A 16720-nucleotide genomic window follows, 5' to 3' on the forward strand; every position below is an offset into this window, starting at 1 on the left:
CGAGCTATTCGACAGTGTCTTCTAGATTTCAGTTTTCTTTTATTGCATTGTCATGTCAAGTTGTAGCGGATTTGGGGGGAGGGGGTATGCTTTTTTTTCGAGGAGGTTCGACCCCCTTTTGTATTGTTATACGACATCTAGTTTTAGCTATTTGACCTCAAAAAATTTTTAAAGCGAATGTTTGAAAGGGGAGCGCGCGTCAAAAAAAAGCACAATTTTTTTTTGTTCAAATTGTTTCAAAAACAAACAAAAATAGGCGTTTATGCCTATTATTATAAAAGTTTGCCTGCGGCGCTCAATTAGTTTTTTTTCGCAGAATAGGGTCTTGTTTTATTAGAAGCACTGAAAATCAAATTGGTCAAACTGAAAAAAGTCGACGTTTTTTGAAAACTTTAAATTACAAAATTCGATTTTAAAAAAAACCCTCGAAAAGCTCCTCGGACTGCCACTGATGCCAAGTGAACATAGTCACCAATCCACAAATGAATACTTGGGCATTGTCACCATTTTCGCTGAAAAACTTAATTCTTCTCTGGTAGCAATATATAAAAAAAGACTGCTCCCATCACAACAAAGCCCTGAATGTTCCGACTGCCCTTTAATTGGTCTAGAATAGTTTTTGCTGTACGAAGTATTGGTAAACTAGGAACTTTTGGTTAATTTTGTGTATTGAACTCATAAGACCAATTAGCTTGCCTCAATTAAATTTGGATTGATTTTGAGTGCGGATATTTTGCCACGCATAAAAAGTTCGTGTATACTATTGAAAGTATCAAACAATCATTCAAGCAGCAAAGCCAACCAAACTTAAATTTATTGCAACCGATACTCGCTTGACAATCGCGAGATTGCGGGGTCGATACCCATACGCAGTCAATTTCTGTTCAATCGATCTGAATAAAGAAACCACCCGGTCATATATATTCCTCATCTTTTTCAAAAATCGGAAAAAAAAGAGACAAAAAAGCTCGTGTCAGGGCGAAACTCTGATTGTCCCTACTGCTTTTTGTTTTCTATGGAGTAATTTAAAATAATTAATGAAATTTTCAAAAAACTGAAAAAAAATCATCCATCCACATATTATGTAAGGTACAAAGTGATATATTTTGTTACAGCAAAGTATTACCCCAGAACATGCCTCATTATATTTGGAGCTATTTCTAATACGGATTAAATCTCCACTTACGCGTTAATAGCTCGAAATATGTTGCGCGTTAATTGTCCTATATTGGTCAAATTGGCAATCTTTAAGCCGCCATATTTTTTGGCAGGTGAAACACCTTTGTAACTTTGAACTCAAAACAACAATAACTTTCAAATGTTATGAAAAAGTTTCGTCGGAAAATGCTAGTTAAAAATTCGAAGTTTGTTTGGAGAAAAAACACCCCGAGCACAAATTTCAGTCAGCTTCTTCGAAAGTCGGAACAACATGTATCATTATGCTTTTCTTTTTCCTATGTCGAAATATCCATAAACTTGAGCACAGGTGCCAATTTAACAGAGCGGATTCAATGTCTTCGTTCATCATTTCTGATAACCAAACAGCTTTGTCAATTTTCATTAGTTTTGGCCAAAAAAACAGGTAATTGGTAACCTGCCATCTAAAATTACCTGGATTTTTCGAGGGCCAAAAACAGCGGGTTTGTTAAAAGCGGATTTAGAAAGTGCGATCGTAGACTTTTACTCAGGAATTGAACAGCGTGACCTCTCAAAAGGTACTATTTGGTAAAATTTTGCGGCATCCATTTAGAACTTAATTCTTATACTAAGTTTGAACGGGAAGTGCGCTGGGGAGCACACTGCATTTTTGTCGTCATCTGCTAAAAACGCCCTGCAACGTCTTTTTCGGAATTTTTTTCAAACAATTCTTTGCAACGAGGAATAATAGGATACAAACTTTTTCTTATAGTGCTGTGGAAGAGCTTGGAAAATGTGTTTGTTCGACCTACAAAAAGGTCGTAAACAAGATAAAAAAACTCAGAACTCTTATAAGTTTCACTCCCCTCTCCCCTCTCCTACTTGATGTTTAGTATGGAATCTTCAACAAAAAATAAAAATATCCGTTGATAAAGTTCATTCGAATGTCTAAAATGTCCAAACCCTCAGCTTTTTTCGAAATTATTTTCCCTCTGAGGGTCGTTCAAAAATTCATGCACTTAAATCTGTGTTCAATTTCCTTTAAATCTTGAACTTATACCGTATATTTTATCTCTCCGTTATCAAAATTACCCTGAAGTTGAATTTATGAGTGAGTGTGTGATAAACAGGGTTTAGTAGGGCAACTCCAACTGATTAAATTGATCTTAGTGACTAAACAGCCCGCAGAAAAATAATTTCTGTTACCAAACATCAAAGAAAACATCGAATGAAACTTGTGCCAAAAATAAAACCTGAAGATTTCTAGCTAAAACGTCCGGGAGACAAACCGGAATACAAAAAACTGACCATTCTATGTAAAACGAAAATCATGGAAACGGAAGCATTATAGAAACAAATAAAAACAGTTCGTTTTCCTCTTAAGTAATTCAATTGAAAGATTACTTTCTTTAGTGAAACAAATTTCTCGCTAAGCAAACTCGGCAGTCTGTCGTTAGCTTCTTCGAAAGTCGGAACAACATGTATCATTATGCTTTTCTTTTTCCTATGTCGAAATATCCATAAACTTGAGCATAGGTGCCAATTTGACAGAGCGGATTCAATGTCTTCGTTCATCATTTCTGATAACCAAACAGCTTTGTCAATTTCATTAGTTTTGGCAAAAAAAACAGGTAATTGGTAACCTGCCATCTAAAATTACCTGGATTTTTCGAGGGCCAAAAACAGCGGGTTTGTTAAAAGCGGATTTAGAAAGTGCGATCGTAGATTTTTACTCAGGAATTGAACAGCGTGACCTCTCAAAAGGTACTATTTGGTAAAATTTTGCGGCATCCATTTAGAACTTAATTCATATACTAAGTTTGAACGGGAAGTGCGCTGGGGAGCACACTGCATTTTTGTCGTCATCTGCTAAAAACGCCCTGCAACGTCTTTTTCGGAATTTTTTTCAAACAATTCTTTGCAACGAGGAATAATAGGATACAAACTTTTTCTTATAGTGCTGTGGAAGAGCTTGGAAAATGTGTTTGTTCGACGTACAAAAAGGTCGTAAACATGATAAAAAAACTCAGAACTCTTATCAGTTTCACTCCCCTCTCCCCTCTCCTACTTGATGTTTAGTATGGAATCTTCAACAACAATTAAAAATATCCGTTGATAAAGTTCATTCGAATGTCCAAAATGTCCAAACCCTCAACTTTTTGGAAATTATTTTCCCTCTGAGGGTCGTTCAAAATTTCATGCACTTAAATCTGTGTTCAATTTCCTTTAAACCTTGAACTTATACCGTATAATTTATCTCTCCGTTATCAAAATTACCCTGAAGTTGAATTTATGAGTGAGTGTGTGATAAACAGGGTTTAGTAGGGCGACTGCAACTGATTAAATTGATCTTAGTGAATAAACAGCCCGCAGAAAAATAATTTTTGTTACCAAACATCAAAGAAAACATCAAACGAAACTTGTGCCAAAAATAAAACCTGAAGATTGCTAGCTAAAACGTCCGGGAAACAATCCGGCAAACAAAAACTGACCATTCTATGTAAAACGAAAATCATGGAAACTGAAGTGTTTAGAAACAAATAAAAACAATTAATTTTTTTCTTCTTAAGTAATTCAAATGATAGATTACTTTCTTTAGTGAAACAAATTTCTCACTAAGCAAACTCGGCAGTCTGTCGTTAACAGCGTCGTCTTTTTGTCGCACAAAATTCATTAAAAAAGTTTAAAAAATACCAATATTATTTACTTCAAATTGATCGCTTATTGTTCTGCGAAAGTCAAATTATTTTTTGGGGCCTAATTCGCCAGGGATGTAAATTTTCAAACGGTACTTCTCAAAAAAACAACTTAAGAACATCACAAAAAATATCGGGACATAATTATGTACTGAATTTTTTTTCATCCTCATAATTAAAGACACAAATTGAACCAACTATAATTTTTCGGAGCATGTTTAGATTAATTTTTGATATTTTCGGTGTCCTGCGCGAGCAAAAGAGGGCTTCTGAATGAGTTTAAATGGGAAAACACTTCAATAGACGGTTTGGTCGCTCAATCATGCAATCTCCTCTCACAAATCAATTTACAATACAGTTCATTCAACGGGTTTAAAATCTAGTTGATATTAACTTGACTTAACACTCGATGGTATTTGTTGTTTAATTCGTATGAGTTTGAGACTTGCGTTTGCGTCATATAAATAACAAGACTGTGTAAATTAGGGCGAAGCCTTGAATGTTCTAAGTTCCCCTTGTAGGACTGTGGGTTAGTAATCGTTAACAAAACACTGATGGAAATTTCAAAGAACAAGGAGAAAAATAAGAGATTTTTGTTAGTTTTTTTTTTAAATTCGTCCCCAAACATGCTATCTAAACTACAAAGTGATATAATTTCCGAATGGCAAAGTATCACACAAAGTATTAAATATAGCAAATATCATGCCTCAATTGAAAGATTTATGAGACGGATTAAATTTCCGAGAAATAGATTGCGCCAAATCGGCAATCTGTAAGCCCTATAACGTTACGAAAAAGATCACCGGTGAAATATTTCGTGAGATAGATAAAATGTAAAGTTAGCAATTATGACAAAACGCCTGCTTCAACCAATTTGGATCAATTTCTAAGACGGAATAAATCGCCGCTTACGCGCGCTATTTGTCCCAATTGGCCTAACTGGCAATCTTTAAACTCCCATTACTTTGCGAAAATTGATCACATGTGAAACATTTTTTAAAATTTGAGCTCAAGACAACAATGCCTGTCAATTGACATAAAAATTTTTAGCAAAAAAGGCTTGTCAAAAGTCAAAACTTGTCTGGAGAAAAAAAACTATTCTTAGAGCAGCGTTTTTGCCGTTTTCTTTACTCGGATAAAACTTTTTATCAAAAATGGTCCACTTTCGAATAATTTTATAAAAAAACAAGACTTCTTGTATCAAGGTGAAGCACTGAATGTTCCAAGTACCTTATAAAGTCTATGAAGCAAAATTCGTTTTAATAAAAATTAATGAAAGCTTCAAAATTCTTTTATTAAATTTGAAGTTGTTTTTAAAAATCAAAGCATTAAAGTACAGAATGACAGATTTCGCTTCTAGTAGCATTGAAAACATGGCAAGTAGCCTGCTTTAATCAATTTGGAACGAGTTCTAAGACGAATTAAATCTCCACTTACGCGTGAATAGGGCAATCTATAAACCCCCATAACTTTAAGAAAAACGATCACAGAGATTAAATTTTTAAATTTTATCGTAGTACAACAAACCTTTCAGATGATAAGAAAAAAAATGTCTCAAAATGGCTAGTTAAAAAAACGAAATCTGCCTGAAGAAAAAAAAAACCACCTCGAGCACACAAATATTTTGTCACTTTCTTGGAAAGTCGGAACAAAAACGGAGATGGTCAAAATAAAACTAATCTAAATCAACTAAAAGTTTTTACAAACTTATTTCGGATTTTTTTCCGTCGTGGGAAAAAAATGAGGATTATATCTGCTTGGCCTAAATTTTGTGATTACTGAACAGTTTTACCGAGAAAACTCTGATATAGACTCTTATATAGGTCTGGATGGTTTATTATTTTTTTTCGGGAAAATTAGAACCTAATTACGCTCATATTTGATTTACCGCTGTTTGATTTTTGGTGTTTTTTTAAGGTCAGCTCATTTCATTTGTTAAAAGAAAGACAAACTCAACTACCGAACAGCAAAAACGTAAAAGTCATGGAAAACTTGATTGACTTCTAGCTTCAAAAGGGAATTTCCCAGCAAAAAGGACGTCCCAAGTTTTGTTTCTCAGATTGATATTTAAGAAAATTATTCGCATTGATCAGTTTTCTCAAATTTGAATGATTTTAGCAAAAATATGTATAGCATATATCGATCTTGATATTTAATAATAAAGCTCATGAAAAATTTTCTGTGACTGCCAAATTGTTGAAATGCAGAAAAAAGTCAATCAAGGGCCACCTGATTTTTTCTAACTTTGCCAGGCAAAGTTTTTTGAAAACACAAATCCTCTTTTTTCTGTTTTCATGTGTTCGTTGCTTTTTTTCCAGTTGTCTTTTTCTTATGGTACTTTGAAACTTTTGGTACTTTGAGTTTATCACTTAATCATGAGTTGATTCAACTCTGCAAACTTTGATAACATTAAAATTTATGATTATAGGTATTGCAGAGTTAGTAAGTTTTGGCTCAAGACAAAACTTGCTGCCACAGATCAACCAGTGCTAATCCAGTTTTCAGAAATTTTTTAGTTATGCAAAATTTCGCACTTATTATAGTTATGCAATGAAGATGAAGAAGCACAAGTTTACTCAAAACAGGAAAACAGATCAATTACAAAGTTGAGGTACAATCTCGCTGTAGTTTTTTTTTGCTTCAAAAAACCAAAAATTTTCCAGGGTTACCACAAAATAGTTAGGTTTCATAGGTTTTTATACTTTTAGAGTTTATGATTGGCAAACATCAATTAGGAATCTCAATATGAACTTTTTATAAGCAACTGAAATAGGTTTTATACTTTAACGTATCCTATAAAATCATCAAATTTAAGTGCAACCCCACCAAAAACAAATTGCTTTTGAAAATCTGAATTAAAGGTTCAACTTTTTTTCCCTTACTTTGAGCCAAAGTATTTTTTTTATCCACCATATCTCTTGGCCGGCAGGCTAAAGTTGCTAGTAAATTTTGAAGCTCATAAAACTCCCTATAAAAATAGAGGGTGTTTTTTTATGTTAGATATACTCTCATATCTGATATACTCTGCAGTCGGTATAAAGATTTTGCCAGTTTTTTTTCAGAAATTCAAAATGGTCTGAAAAACCAATAAGCTCAAATAATAAATCAAGTTAAGTGCTTTGAAAGCCGGAAAAATAATTAAAATCATATTTTTTTGAAATCAACAATTTATTTAGAATTTTTTTGTTTAACACGAAATTTTCTTTTTTATGATTTAAAAAGCAAAATATTACTTCTCTAAGAAATGGGCAGTTTTTTTCATCAACGACAAGACTAAAAATGAAAAAATTATTGAATTGTTGTTATAAAAAACGTTAGTAGACATATATAATAAACCACAGCTTGATTAAATTTTTGCTTTTTTGCTTGTAGAAAAAATATTGGCGTTCTCGCTAAAATTGGTTTTGTTTCCAATTTTTGAAATTTTATCCTAATGCAAATCATAATGTAATGCACGCCCTGTCCTGCTTTTTACTGCTATTCTATTAAACTTCGCAATTTGCAGATTATAGAGCTAGATCACTAAATGAAGTAGCTTAGAACCCATTCAATAAAAACTGGAGGTTCTTTCTGAAACACTCTTAAAATAATTTAGGTTAACCTGTCCAGCTCAGTATAAACAATTTTATTTTGAAAAAGCGAAAACTGAACACTTAAATGTCTTCCTATCCTACATTTTTTTTGTACGGTTTTTGGGATCAGAAAACTCTGAGAACTAAGCCGCCGTGTTTTCTATAACTTTTCAATTATAGTGATGAAAAATTTAGAATCTCTCTAGTGTGATAATTTCCCACACATTTACACAAAAATTAGCTTCTACAAAAAGAATGAATTTTTCTACTGTTGAAGTCGTTTTGATTGTCAGTTCAATCAATCTAATGATCAATTTTTGAAAAAGAGTTTTTTCATCAATTTATTAATTTTTCGGACAAATTCAACTCACCAAGAACTCTAGGCCATACTGCACAACTGGCTTTACATGTGTTTCAAACACTTTCACTCAGCCATTGGTATTTTTTCGAAGTTTTTCTGCAGTGTTGAAGCACCATTTAAACTATGCTTACGCACGGATATATAAAAAAAACTTGAGTGTTTGAAATTTTCAATCTTCATTTCTTTATTTAATTTAGTTGTGTATTTTTTTTATTTATGATTCAATTCAAAATGAGCAAGTCTTTAATTAAGATGAGAACTTTAAGTGACTATGAGCAAGCCATTCAGTGACAGAAATTAATCTGCTTTGACTACTTCTGTCATTGTTGCTTTCTGTCTTATTCTTCTGGAATGTCATCACCAACCAAAAACCCAAAACTAGCTTCGACTGGTCAATGTAACAATTACAACAGTTGATAACACACAAGTTTTTCAAGTTGATGGGCAGAAATCAATCAGAAAAAATAGCAGAAAAACAAAGTAGAGTTGCTATATATATATATATATATATATATATATATATATATATATATATATATATATATCCTGCCATTTTTCTGGGTTGATTTCTGCACAGCAATTCGAAAAACTTGTGTGTTACAAATGTGGGTTGGTTTCTTTCAAGTTTCTGTCCATCATTTACCAATAGGGTTGAACTTTGAACTTTACTTGAGCAGGTAGAACCGAAAGTCATTTTTGATTTTGATTATTGTTATCAAACATTTTGTGATTTTTTTTCGAAAGTAGCTGTGTAAATTTTATCAGATTAGTGCCTTAAATAGTAAGGCAAAAAATACAAGGACGCTGCTTGAAATATTATACCATTTTGGCGATCGGGTGCTTTTAAGTAAATTTATTCTAAGGAACAAAAAGCTGGATATTTGACGTACGAAAATATGACACCATACACTAGTTTTTTAAGCTTATTTCCTCAAAATCATAAAAATTTTTAATTTCCTTAAAGAACGCGATCACGGCTATATATTTGACTTTGCTCAAGTTCGATTATTTGCGTTGTTTTTATAGCCCATCTTTGTTTTTTCACTTTTGATTAAACTCCTGATTAAATGAGCTTTCCGTTCAAAATAGAAGGAAAGGCAGTGCAAATTTGGCGCTCATTTTAATTCAATTTGTTCAGCATGTTTTTTTTTCATATTTCCTGACCTTTTATGGTGATAATTTCGTTGAGATTTTGAGCCTATAAAAGTTATATTTGCTTTATTTTGGTTTTTTTCTCTGGCTGATATTTAGACAAACTAATCGCGTGTTAATCTATCCTCTATCTGCTCTCTAAAGCAAATCAATGTTTAATTGATTTTTTTCGTCTTTTTGGCCGCTCATTTTGGTTCATACCATTTGTGGAAAGTCATCGTTCTTGTTATAGACATAGGAACAACTCCAACAGAAAAAATTGATAAAAAAAGAGCACAAGTTGAACTTTGAACAGAAAAAGATCTTTTGCTAGTGCTTTAAAGTGACTTCTATTTTAGGGGATTTCTTTTTTCTTAATTGCCATTAGTCTTCATTTTGTGTCATTATTTTTTGATTTTTATCTTACGCGACTTTGTAGCCGCGGGCTCTAAGTTTATAGCCCTTTGGAATTAGAATTGCGGTTGGTCTTAATGAATAATGAAAATGAGCTTGCCATTTTCATCGACACAAACTTTACTAACAACCTTTTTTACCCTTAAGGGATGAATTAGATTTTCGAGCTTCCATTGTGACTGACTTAAATTCTAGTCTTACCATTCCACTCGTATCTGAATTTTCAGTTCAATTGTTGAGAGGTCAAAGATAGTTTTTATTATAACTTTTTGAAGTCCAACAATAACAAAAAAAAACATTGATACAAAAAAGTTCGTCTTCTCATATTTTTTAAAATCTGATGTCATTTTTTGGTTGAACTTGATTTTTATTTTTCAGAAACAAAAACTTTTTTGGTTCAGAAATTTTTTTTTGGTAGTCAGTTTTTACAAGGCAATCTGTCAACGTAACGAATATTTTTTACCTTTTTGCGAGATATAGGTAGAAACTCCTTGCCTATAGGTAGAAATTCCTATATAAATAATTCCTACCTTCATGGGGGGTCAATCCAACTGTCAGGAATTTTCAATCATCTAATAATGTTGTCCTCTTTTTGCAAAAAGAATATCGTTATAATGAACCTCTACTTTACATCAAATTATTGGATATGAAAGCTCAAGACAAACACTACGATCGGTTATTTTTCTGCCTTTCTCTTCAATATTTCATTTATATAATCTGCTTCTTCACGTCAAACCAACTTCAACTAAAACTGAGATTTTTGACATTCCTTCTTTTTTTGAATACTTAAAAAAAGTTCTTGATTCTCATTTTGAAAATAATTTTACTCCTTATGCAATGTCGAAAAAGATTGATTTTCATCATGTCCAAACAATGCACAACGGGAACAACTTGAAGGATTCAAATATATTTGAGGAAAATTTTACGGTTTATTCGCGACCTTCGCTACATATTAATAGAGAAACATCAAAGATAGTTCGCATTAATTATCCCAAACAAGCATTGATATCTTTCAGCTGGTAGAACTCCAGTGAAAAGTTACAATGAAAAATTTAATCAAAATTTGTTAGAAAAGATAGCCGGTTGCGGTGCAAGTAGCACAGAACTTTCCAACCATAATCTTAAAAAGCACACAAAGAATATTTTTTTCAGATTAGTGTCGTTTTTTTCTGCGTGGTATGATGAAAGATCTCAACAAAAAGCTATAATTCAGGCAATTTCGCTGGTCATAGTAAAATAGGCAAATTGAAAACAACAGTTTTTGTGACAGAACGTTCTTCACATTTTTCCATGTTTTCCGGAACTATCTAAAATTCATCGCGGCAAACTTGATATATAATGACTGAAACTATTTACTAATAGAACTAATCGGTTCTGAAATTGGCAATCTTGGTTGTAAGGCGTTGTTTGATATTTATGGGCAGCGCAAAGACATCTTGGCCAAAAACAACTCAGCCAAATTGAAATTCAGACCATTCAGCCAAAAGTAAACAGACAATTCAGCCAGTTTTATAAAACGCTAGATTCGAAAGAAAAACTTTGAATTGAAGTTATCTCTCGATTTAAAGTCGCCACGATAACCGACTCTAAATATCGTATAGAGTCCTACCCTCTCTTGGCAAGCTCGCTACACGTTCGCGCGACAGCGGCGGTCACAATTTTTGGCTGAATTGTCTGTATACTTTTGGCTGAAGTGTCTGAATTTCTAATTTGTTGAATTAATTTTGGCCGAGTTGTCTAGACGCGACTTTAGGCACCAAAACAGCTTTTCAACAGTCGAGGAGATTACTTTTTTGGAAAATGTAGAATCTAAGCTAGGTCCTCCTTCAATATTTTTTTGTATGAAAAGCAACAAAGGACTTTAATAAAGTTTCAGACAAAATTTGTCATTTTTTTATAAACCACATATATACATATAATTTATTTTTTGAATGTTAACTGTTGCAATTTTTGGGCACCTAATGCTCTTGTCAGGCGAGCTTCAATTAAGCAGCTAAACATTTTTACCTTTTCAATTTCGGATTTGATTTTTGTTTGCTTTTCAGTACATTTTTTGAAATTTAGACAGCTCAAGAAAAAAGCAGGGCTTGTTAAAGTAAAATCACAAAGCGTAGATACTAACCCAATTACTAAAATATGATAAAACGCAATCAAATAACATTTGTTTCCATATATTTAAAACTTTGCATGAAATCAGCGTTGTTTCCAGTTTTTTTTTGCCTAAGAAATTGTATGATGGGCTATTTTTTTCATGAATCAATTTGTAGATCATCATTTGTTGAATTTAGCATCAGATAGTTGTTTTTATCCTACAATAAACCAATTTATTTTGAAAAAGACCAATGGCACAGATAAAAAACACTTGGAATGAACGTCACAGATGAAGTATTTTGAACAATTATATAGAATCTTACAAATTATATTTTTTTCTGATCAAACTTCAATCTGGTAAGTTGGCTGAATTTTGCTAAAGGTGCTATAAATACTTTTACCAGAAAAAGAATTCACAAAAAACTCAAATCATAAAATTGACCTACCTTTTTCTGGACGACTAACTTTTTGAGAAACAAATAGCTGCAACAAACCTTTTCAAACGAACGAATCAATTTTGGGTTGCCTACACTCGTCAAAAAAAGAACTTTTTAAAGCGTAAAAAAAGAAAAAAAAACACTTTTTGTCCTGCTTCTGGTGTTTATATCTAGCAAAATTTAAATAAACAACGTCTGACTCAAATTTGCGCTAATTTATCAGAAAAAAATGGAAAAAATACAAAAACTTACTGATGCTATTTTAGATGTCATATTCTTTCCATTTTAGTCTTTTTGGAGGCTATATTTGGCCTGTTCCATACAAAGATACAAGTATTCTGCTTTTGCTAATAATATTGGTCCAATTTTTTAGTAAAAATTTTTACTCTCATTTGTCCTTATTTCATTTTTTTTCAGTTCATTTGTTTTAGTTGGTATCACTGAAAATACCCTGTTTTCCCTGACATATGCCCTTTTGTCATATCCGTCCAAATTGATATTTCTTTAAGGCCAAAATTCTCTCTAATTTCCATTTCTCCGTGATATGCGTCCATTTTTTTGGCGTCTGAACTGCAGTTTGCCATTTCGGCCGCAGAAACTACTGCTTCAAATCGTGATTTTGAAACAAACAATGGAATTTTCACGTAGCTAATTGCTCATTTTCCCGCCCAAAGGGAAATAATTAGAACCACAGCCAAAAATTAGCAAACATTTTTCGGTTCGGTAGCTAGTTTTGTTAAGAGTCACTGAAATGCCGCACTAAATTACCTAAGCTTGCAAAGATTTGGTTGAGATTATTCGGGTGAAGCTCCTTTTCTCTCAAAGTTAGAGACAAAAGGTTAATTACAATGCAGCAGTTTAAAACTAAATGATTCAAAATCTTGGTGGGCTAAAAAATCATTTGCCAATGTATTTTAATATTTGAAAAGTCAAAAAAAAATTATGAGGTAAATTAAAACTCGCCGTCTGTTTTCTTAATTATTATGGCTCCGTAATTATACCTGAGGTTGATAGGAAAACAAAATTACTGATGTTTTGAGTAGGAAAAAGGAGTGAAATATCAAAAAAAACTCAGAAAGTGGTTGATCTTTCTATAAAGCTAGCAGATTTATAGATGTCAATAAAAATTGGGCGCCGATCATTAAACTTTTTTATTTCAGCAGAGAAAACTATAAAACTTTAATCAATTGATTTGGCTGAACTTCCGTGTTTAGTAGTTTTATTTATGCACCAATTAAACATTTCTTTCATTGTTTTCCTTTTCACTTCAGCGCTGAATTTTCTTCAAACGTTATTTCTTGAATTTCCCAAATTTTACCAAAATTCTCTTTTTAACGATTTGATTGGAGCTCTAATCTTCCTTTATTTTTTTCTATAAATTTCTCAAGTAACTGCTACTTCAAGCGTAGTTTCAACAGTAAAAAGGGACATTTGCCTGTGAATTATTCCTCTTTCATTAATACCCAAAACCGAAATGATATTAAAATACAGCGCCAACTTTCTAATCAATCTCTCATCTGAAAGGAGGTTAGCAGAAATCTAAAGCAGACAGACTCGCTCAAAAATTTCAGCTAAAAGTCCAAAGTGCGTCACAAAATTGAATTTTACTCAGAAAGAAGAGAATTCTCCGCTCATTTTTGTCCACCACAAACCGCTAACAATTGTTTTAGATGATTTAATATTTACAGTTTCCAGACACATCTATTTGACTTCAGCAATAATTATCCTCAACGATTCCAACTTATGAAGTTTTTTTTCATTGGTTCATTCGAATTTGAAATTATTATACATTTACTTGTTTATTTGTTTTCGAAACGAATAATCGAAATTGAATCAGAAACAGAAAAAATAAAGCCGCAAATATGACTATAATTGGGAACAATTCGGGCGAAATTTGGCGCGATTTGCTTCTGTATTCGGAAACCGAATGCCTAGTGATCACATTCGGTTTTGCGGCTTCGGGTGTTCTCGGCTCTATTTTCCACTTGTTCGTATTGTCGGTTTTGCTTTACAAAATGAAGCGAGACGTGGTTCGTTCGGCGTCCGACCAATTCTTCGTGTTTCTTACCGCGACTGACCTCGCCGCATGCTCGCTGCTGTTTCTGTTCGAGTGTCTTCACTTCGGCTCCAAGTCGTGCAACGAAGGCGGGAGCGATTTTTTGTTCGGACTTACAATTTTCCTCGAAGCTTTATCAACTTTAGCTCTTCAAAGCATTGCTATAAATCGTTTTTTTCTAGTTTGGAAATACAACAATGTAGTTTTCAATTACCAAAGAAGTTGCTTATTGAGTAGTTTCAACGTCGCTTTTTCTTCTTTGTTTGTTTTTATTATTCTCAAAATCCAAAATGAACATTACATAATATTGGATCTCTACATGTACTTTATTCTTGGAAACCTTTCGGCTATGGTTCTCATCTACTGTCTCATTTTCGTGAAACTCTGCCAGCGAGTGAATGCACAGAATCAGAGAAACTCACAGCCATCCAGTACATCAGGCCGACAGATAAAAGAGCCGATTGTGAGGCTTTTGGTGCGTCTGTCAGAACACAGACGAGAACGCAACGCAGCCGTAGGCCGAAGTGCCGTGTCTCCGGATACGACCCCGCGGCCGAATTGTGACTCCGCCGTAGCGACTCCAATGGAGCAGATGAGAAACCGGTCGGCTATAATATCGCTGGTTATAACTGCAGTTTATATGGTATGTTTTTTACCTAATGGTATGTTATCTCTGGCCATTTCGATCAACCCCAGCATTCTACAAAGCGATACCCCGAATGAAAACTTCGCATTCTGTGTGAAATACTTTCAGTTTTTCTACAATCTCAATTTCATCATAACTCCAATCATTTACGCAGTAATGAGTCATCAGTTCCGATGTGAGACGAAAAAAATGTGCACCACAATCCGAGCGCAATGGTCTGCTTTGAGGAGTCGCAGCGCGCGCCAAGGGCAAGTTGCCCGCCGTGTTGTTCACAAAAACACGACGACGACAGCCGACACTTGTGCAACTACAGCAGCACTTACGCATGAAGTTTTCCCAGCCCCCAGCCCTGCAAAACCGAGCAACCTGAAAACGGTAGCCGAGAACGAAGTGTAGCAATTTCTCATAAGCTCCAGCTCATTTCTATACGATGATTATATTTAAAACCATTTATGTCTTTGAGTCCTACCCAAAAAAAGCGCATGCTCAAAATTTAACTGTTATATTTTAGATCTTTTCAAACACACACAGAAGCTAGCACCGAATTTTTTGAATATTTCAAGATAAGGCCAAAAATGAAAGTCGTAAATTAGTACCGACGAAAAAATTTGTTAAAAAGAAGTGTCTGACGAACGATTTTATAACGAAATTTATTTTTGCCTGATGCCAAAATCAAACTTTTTCTTTTTCAAAATAAAGTCTTATATTTTTGGTTTTTAGGCAGCATAACATGGCCACAGTAAAAGTTTGTTCAGGGGGATATTACTATTCAGAAATTTGACCCGCTGGCCATCCAAAGAGTTTTTTTGGTACTATGTTACGACAACCATTTTCGGCCAATCGACTTCCACGGATCTCCACGGACTTCCACGGATCTCCACTGACTTCCACGGGATCTCGTCGCCAATGATTACCAAACTTGAGAGGGAAGCGTTCCCCAAAAAACGCGTTTTTGTTTGTCAAAGTTTTCCAAAAACTGCTCAAAAACGGCATTTGTGAAATTTATCCGCGGCGCTGAGCTTTTTTGTCCAATTAAGGTCTCAATAACATTTAAAAAAACATCAGAAAATCAGTTTAGTTGAAGTTAAAGAAAAGTCGGCAAAGTTTCTTTGGTGTTTGTTTGAAATTTACTTCCCTTGAAAAAATTGTAAATCTGCCCAGGGCTGTAAAAATATATTAAATAGTATTTTTTCATAAAAATTAATACGTTTTTTTTTCATCTAAAAAAAATAATTGTATTATATATATTTTTGGTTATTATTTGACCAAAAACATAATTGGAGAATCATTCGTTCATGTCATTGCATTCCAGAGTGATTTATTTCCATACAAAAAAATTGTCTTACGAAGTTAATTGCAAACAAATTACTGTAAGCGTTTAAAGTGAATTAACAAAACATATTTGAAAGAAATTTGCGCCTCTATCGCAACCCAAATTTTATGCCAAGCTTGTACTTTTGCAATAACTGTTCTGATAAGACAAATATTTTTTATTCTTATCTGTCAAAACAAATAATTGTTTTGTATTTATTGCCAATACATTTAAATACAATATTTTTCTTTAGAGCTCTAGATCTGCCTGCATTTCTGCGTTTTTTTGACGTAAAATAAAATTTTCGCATTTATACAATATCTTCTACCCGAGCTTGCCTCAATTCAGTTTGGAACGAAATATTTTGGCTTTTACTCTTTAGTAACTCGAGTTATATCGCGCGCTAAACCTCTCAGATTGGCCAAACTAGCAATTTTCAAACCACCAAAACTTTGCAATATATAATCCAGGTATATATTTTTTAATTTTTACTCAAGACAACAGTACCTTTTAGGTGATATAGAAAAAATCCCGTCAAAAATGGCTTGTTAAAAAATTTAATTTAGTCTGTAAAAAACGTCCCCGACCAAAAACAGGGTGTGGCGGCTTGCATGGGTGCAGCTTCGCATGCGTTATTTAAGTAATTTTTCACATTGATGCGTCACGCATTAGTTTGAGTTTTAGCTATAACTGTATGAATACTAACTGAAATATTTTGCGCTAATAGCCGCATGCTACTAAGAAGGCAGGCCCCGAGCAAAAAATTTAATCACTTTCTTCAAAAATTGGAACTCTAAAGGCTGTGTTAATAGCAATTGTAGAAAGGGCAGAGGAACGTTTGTAAAGGGCTATTTAGACGCCAATGGC

At 33.5% G+C, this 16720-nt stretch overlaps 1 protein-coding gene across 2 annotated transcripts; it reads left to right on the forward strand.

Moving 5' to 3' along the window:
• The first annotated feature begins 9136 nt into the window (after positions 1 to 9136).
• LOC134854210 (uncharacterized) lies at positions 9137 to 14982 on the forward strand. Of its 2 annotated transcripts, none has more exons than XM_063870374.1 (2): positions 9137 to 9378; positions 13003 to 14982. In XM_063870374.1, the coding sequence occupies exon 2, from the start codon at positions 13702 to 13704 to the stop codon at positions 14935 to 14937; it is 1236 nt and encodes a 411-aa protein (XP_063726444.1). In that variant the 5' UTR covers positions 9137 to 9378; positions 13003 to 13701; the 3' UTR covers positions 14938 to 14982. The 2 variants fall into 2 exon arrangements, with proteins under 2 accessions (XP_063726444.1, XP_063726443.1); XM_063870373.1 differs by lacking the exon at positions 9137 to 9378 and adding an exon at positions 12257 to 12663 and having other exon boundaries at positions 13000 to 14982.
• The last annotated feature ends 1738 nt before the right edge of the window (positions 14983 to 16720 follow it).

This window comes from Symsagittifera roscoffensis, chromosome 9, assembly GCF_963678635.1.
Source record: "Symsagittifera roscoffensis chromosome 9, txSymRosc1.1, whole genome shotgun sequence".
NCBI classification, from domain to species: domain Eukaryota; kingdom Metazoa; phylum Xenacoelomorpha; order Acoela; family Convolutidae; genus Symsagittifera; species Symsagittifera roscoffensis.

What these genes read in the sequence shown, in the direction of transcription:
- LOC134854210 (XM_063870374.1), top strand. Translation starts at nt 13,702, where the DNA reads ATGACTATAATTGGGAACAATTCGGGCGAAATTTGGCGCGATTTGCTT.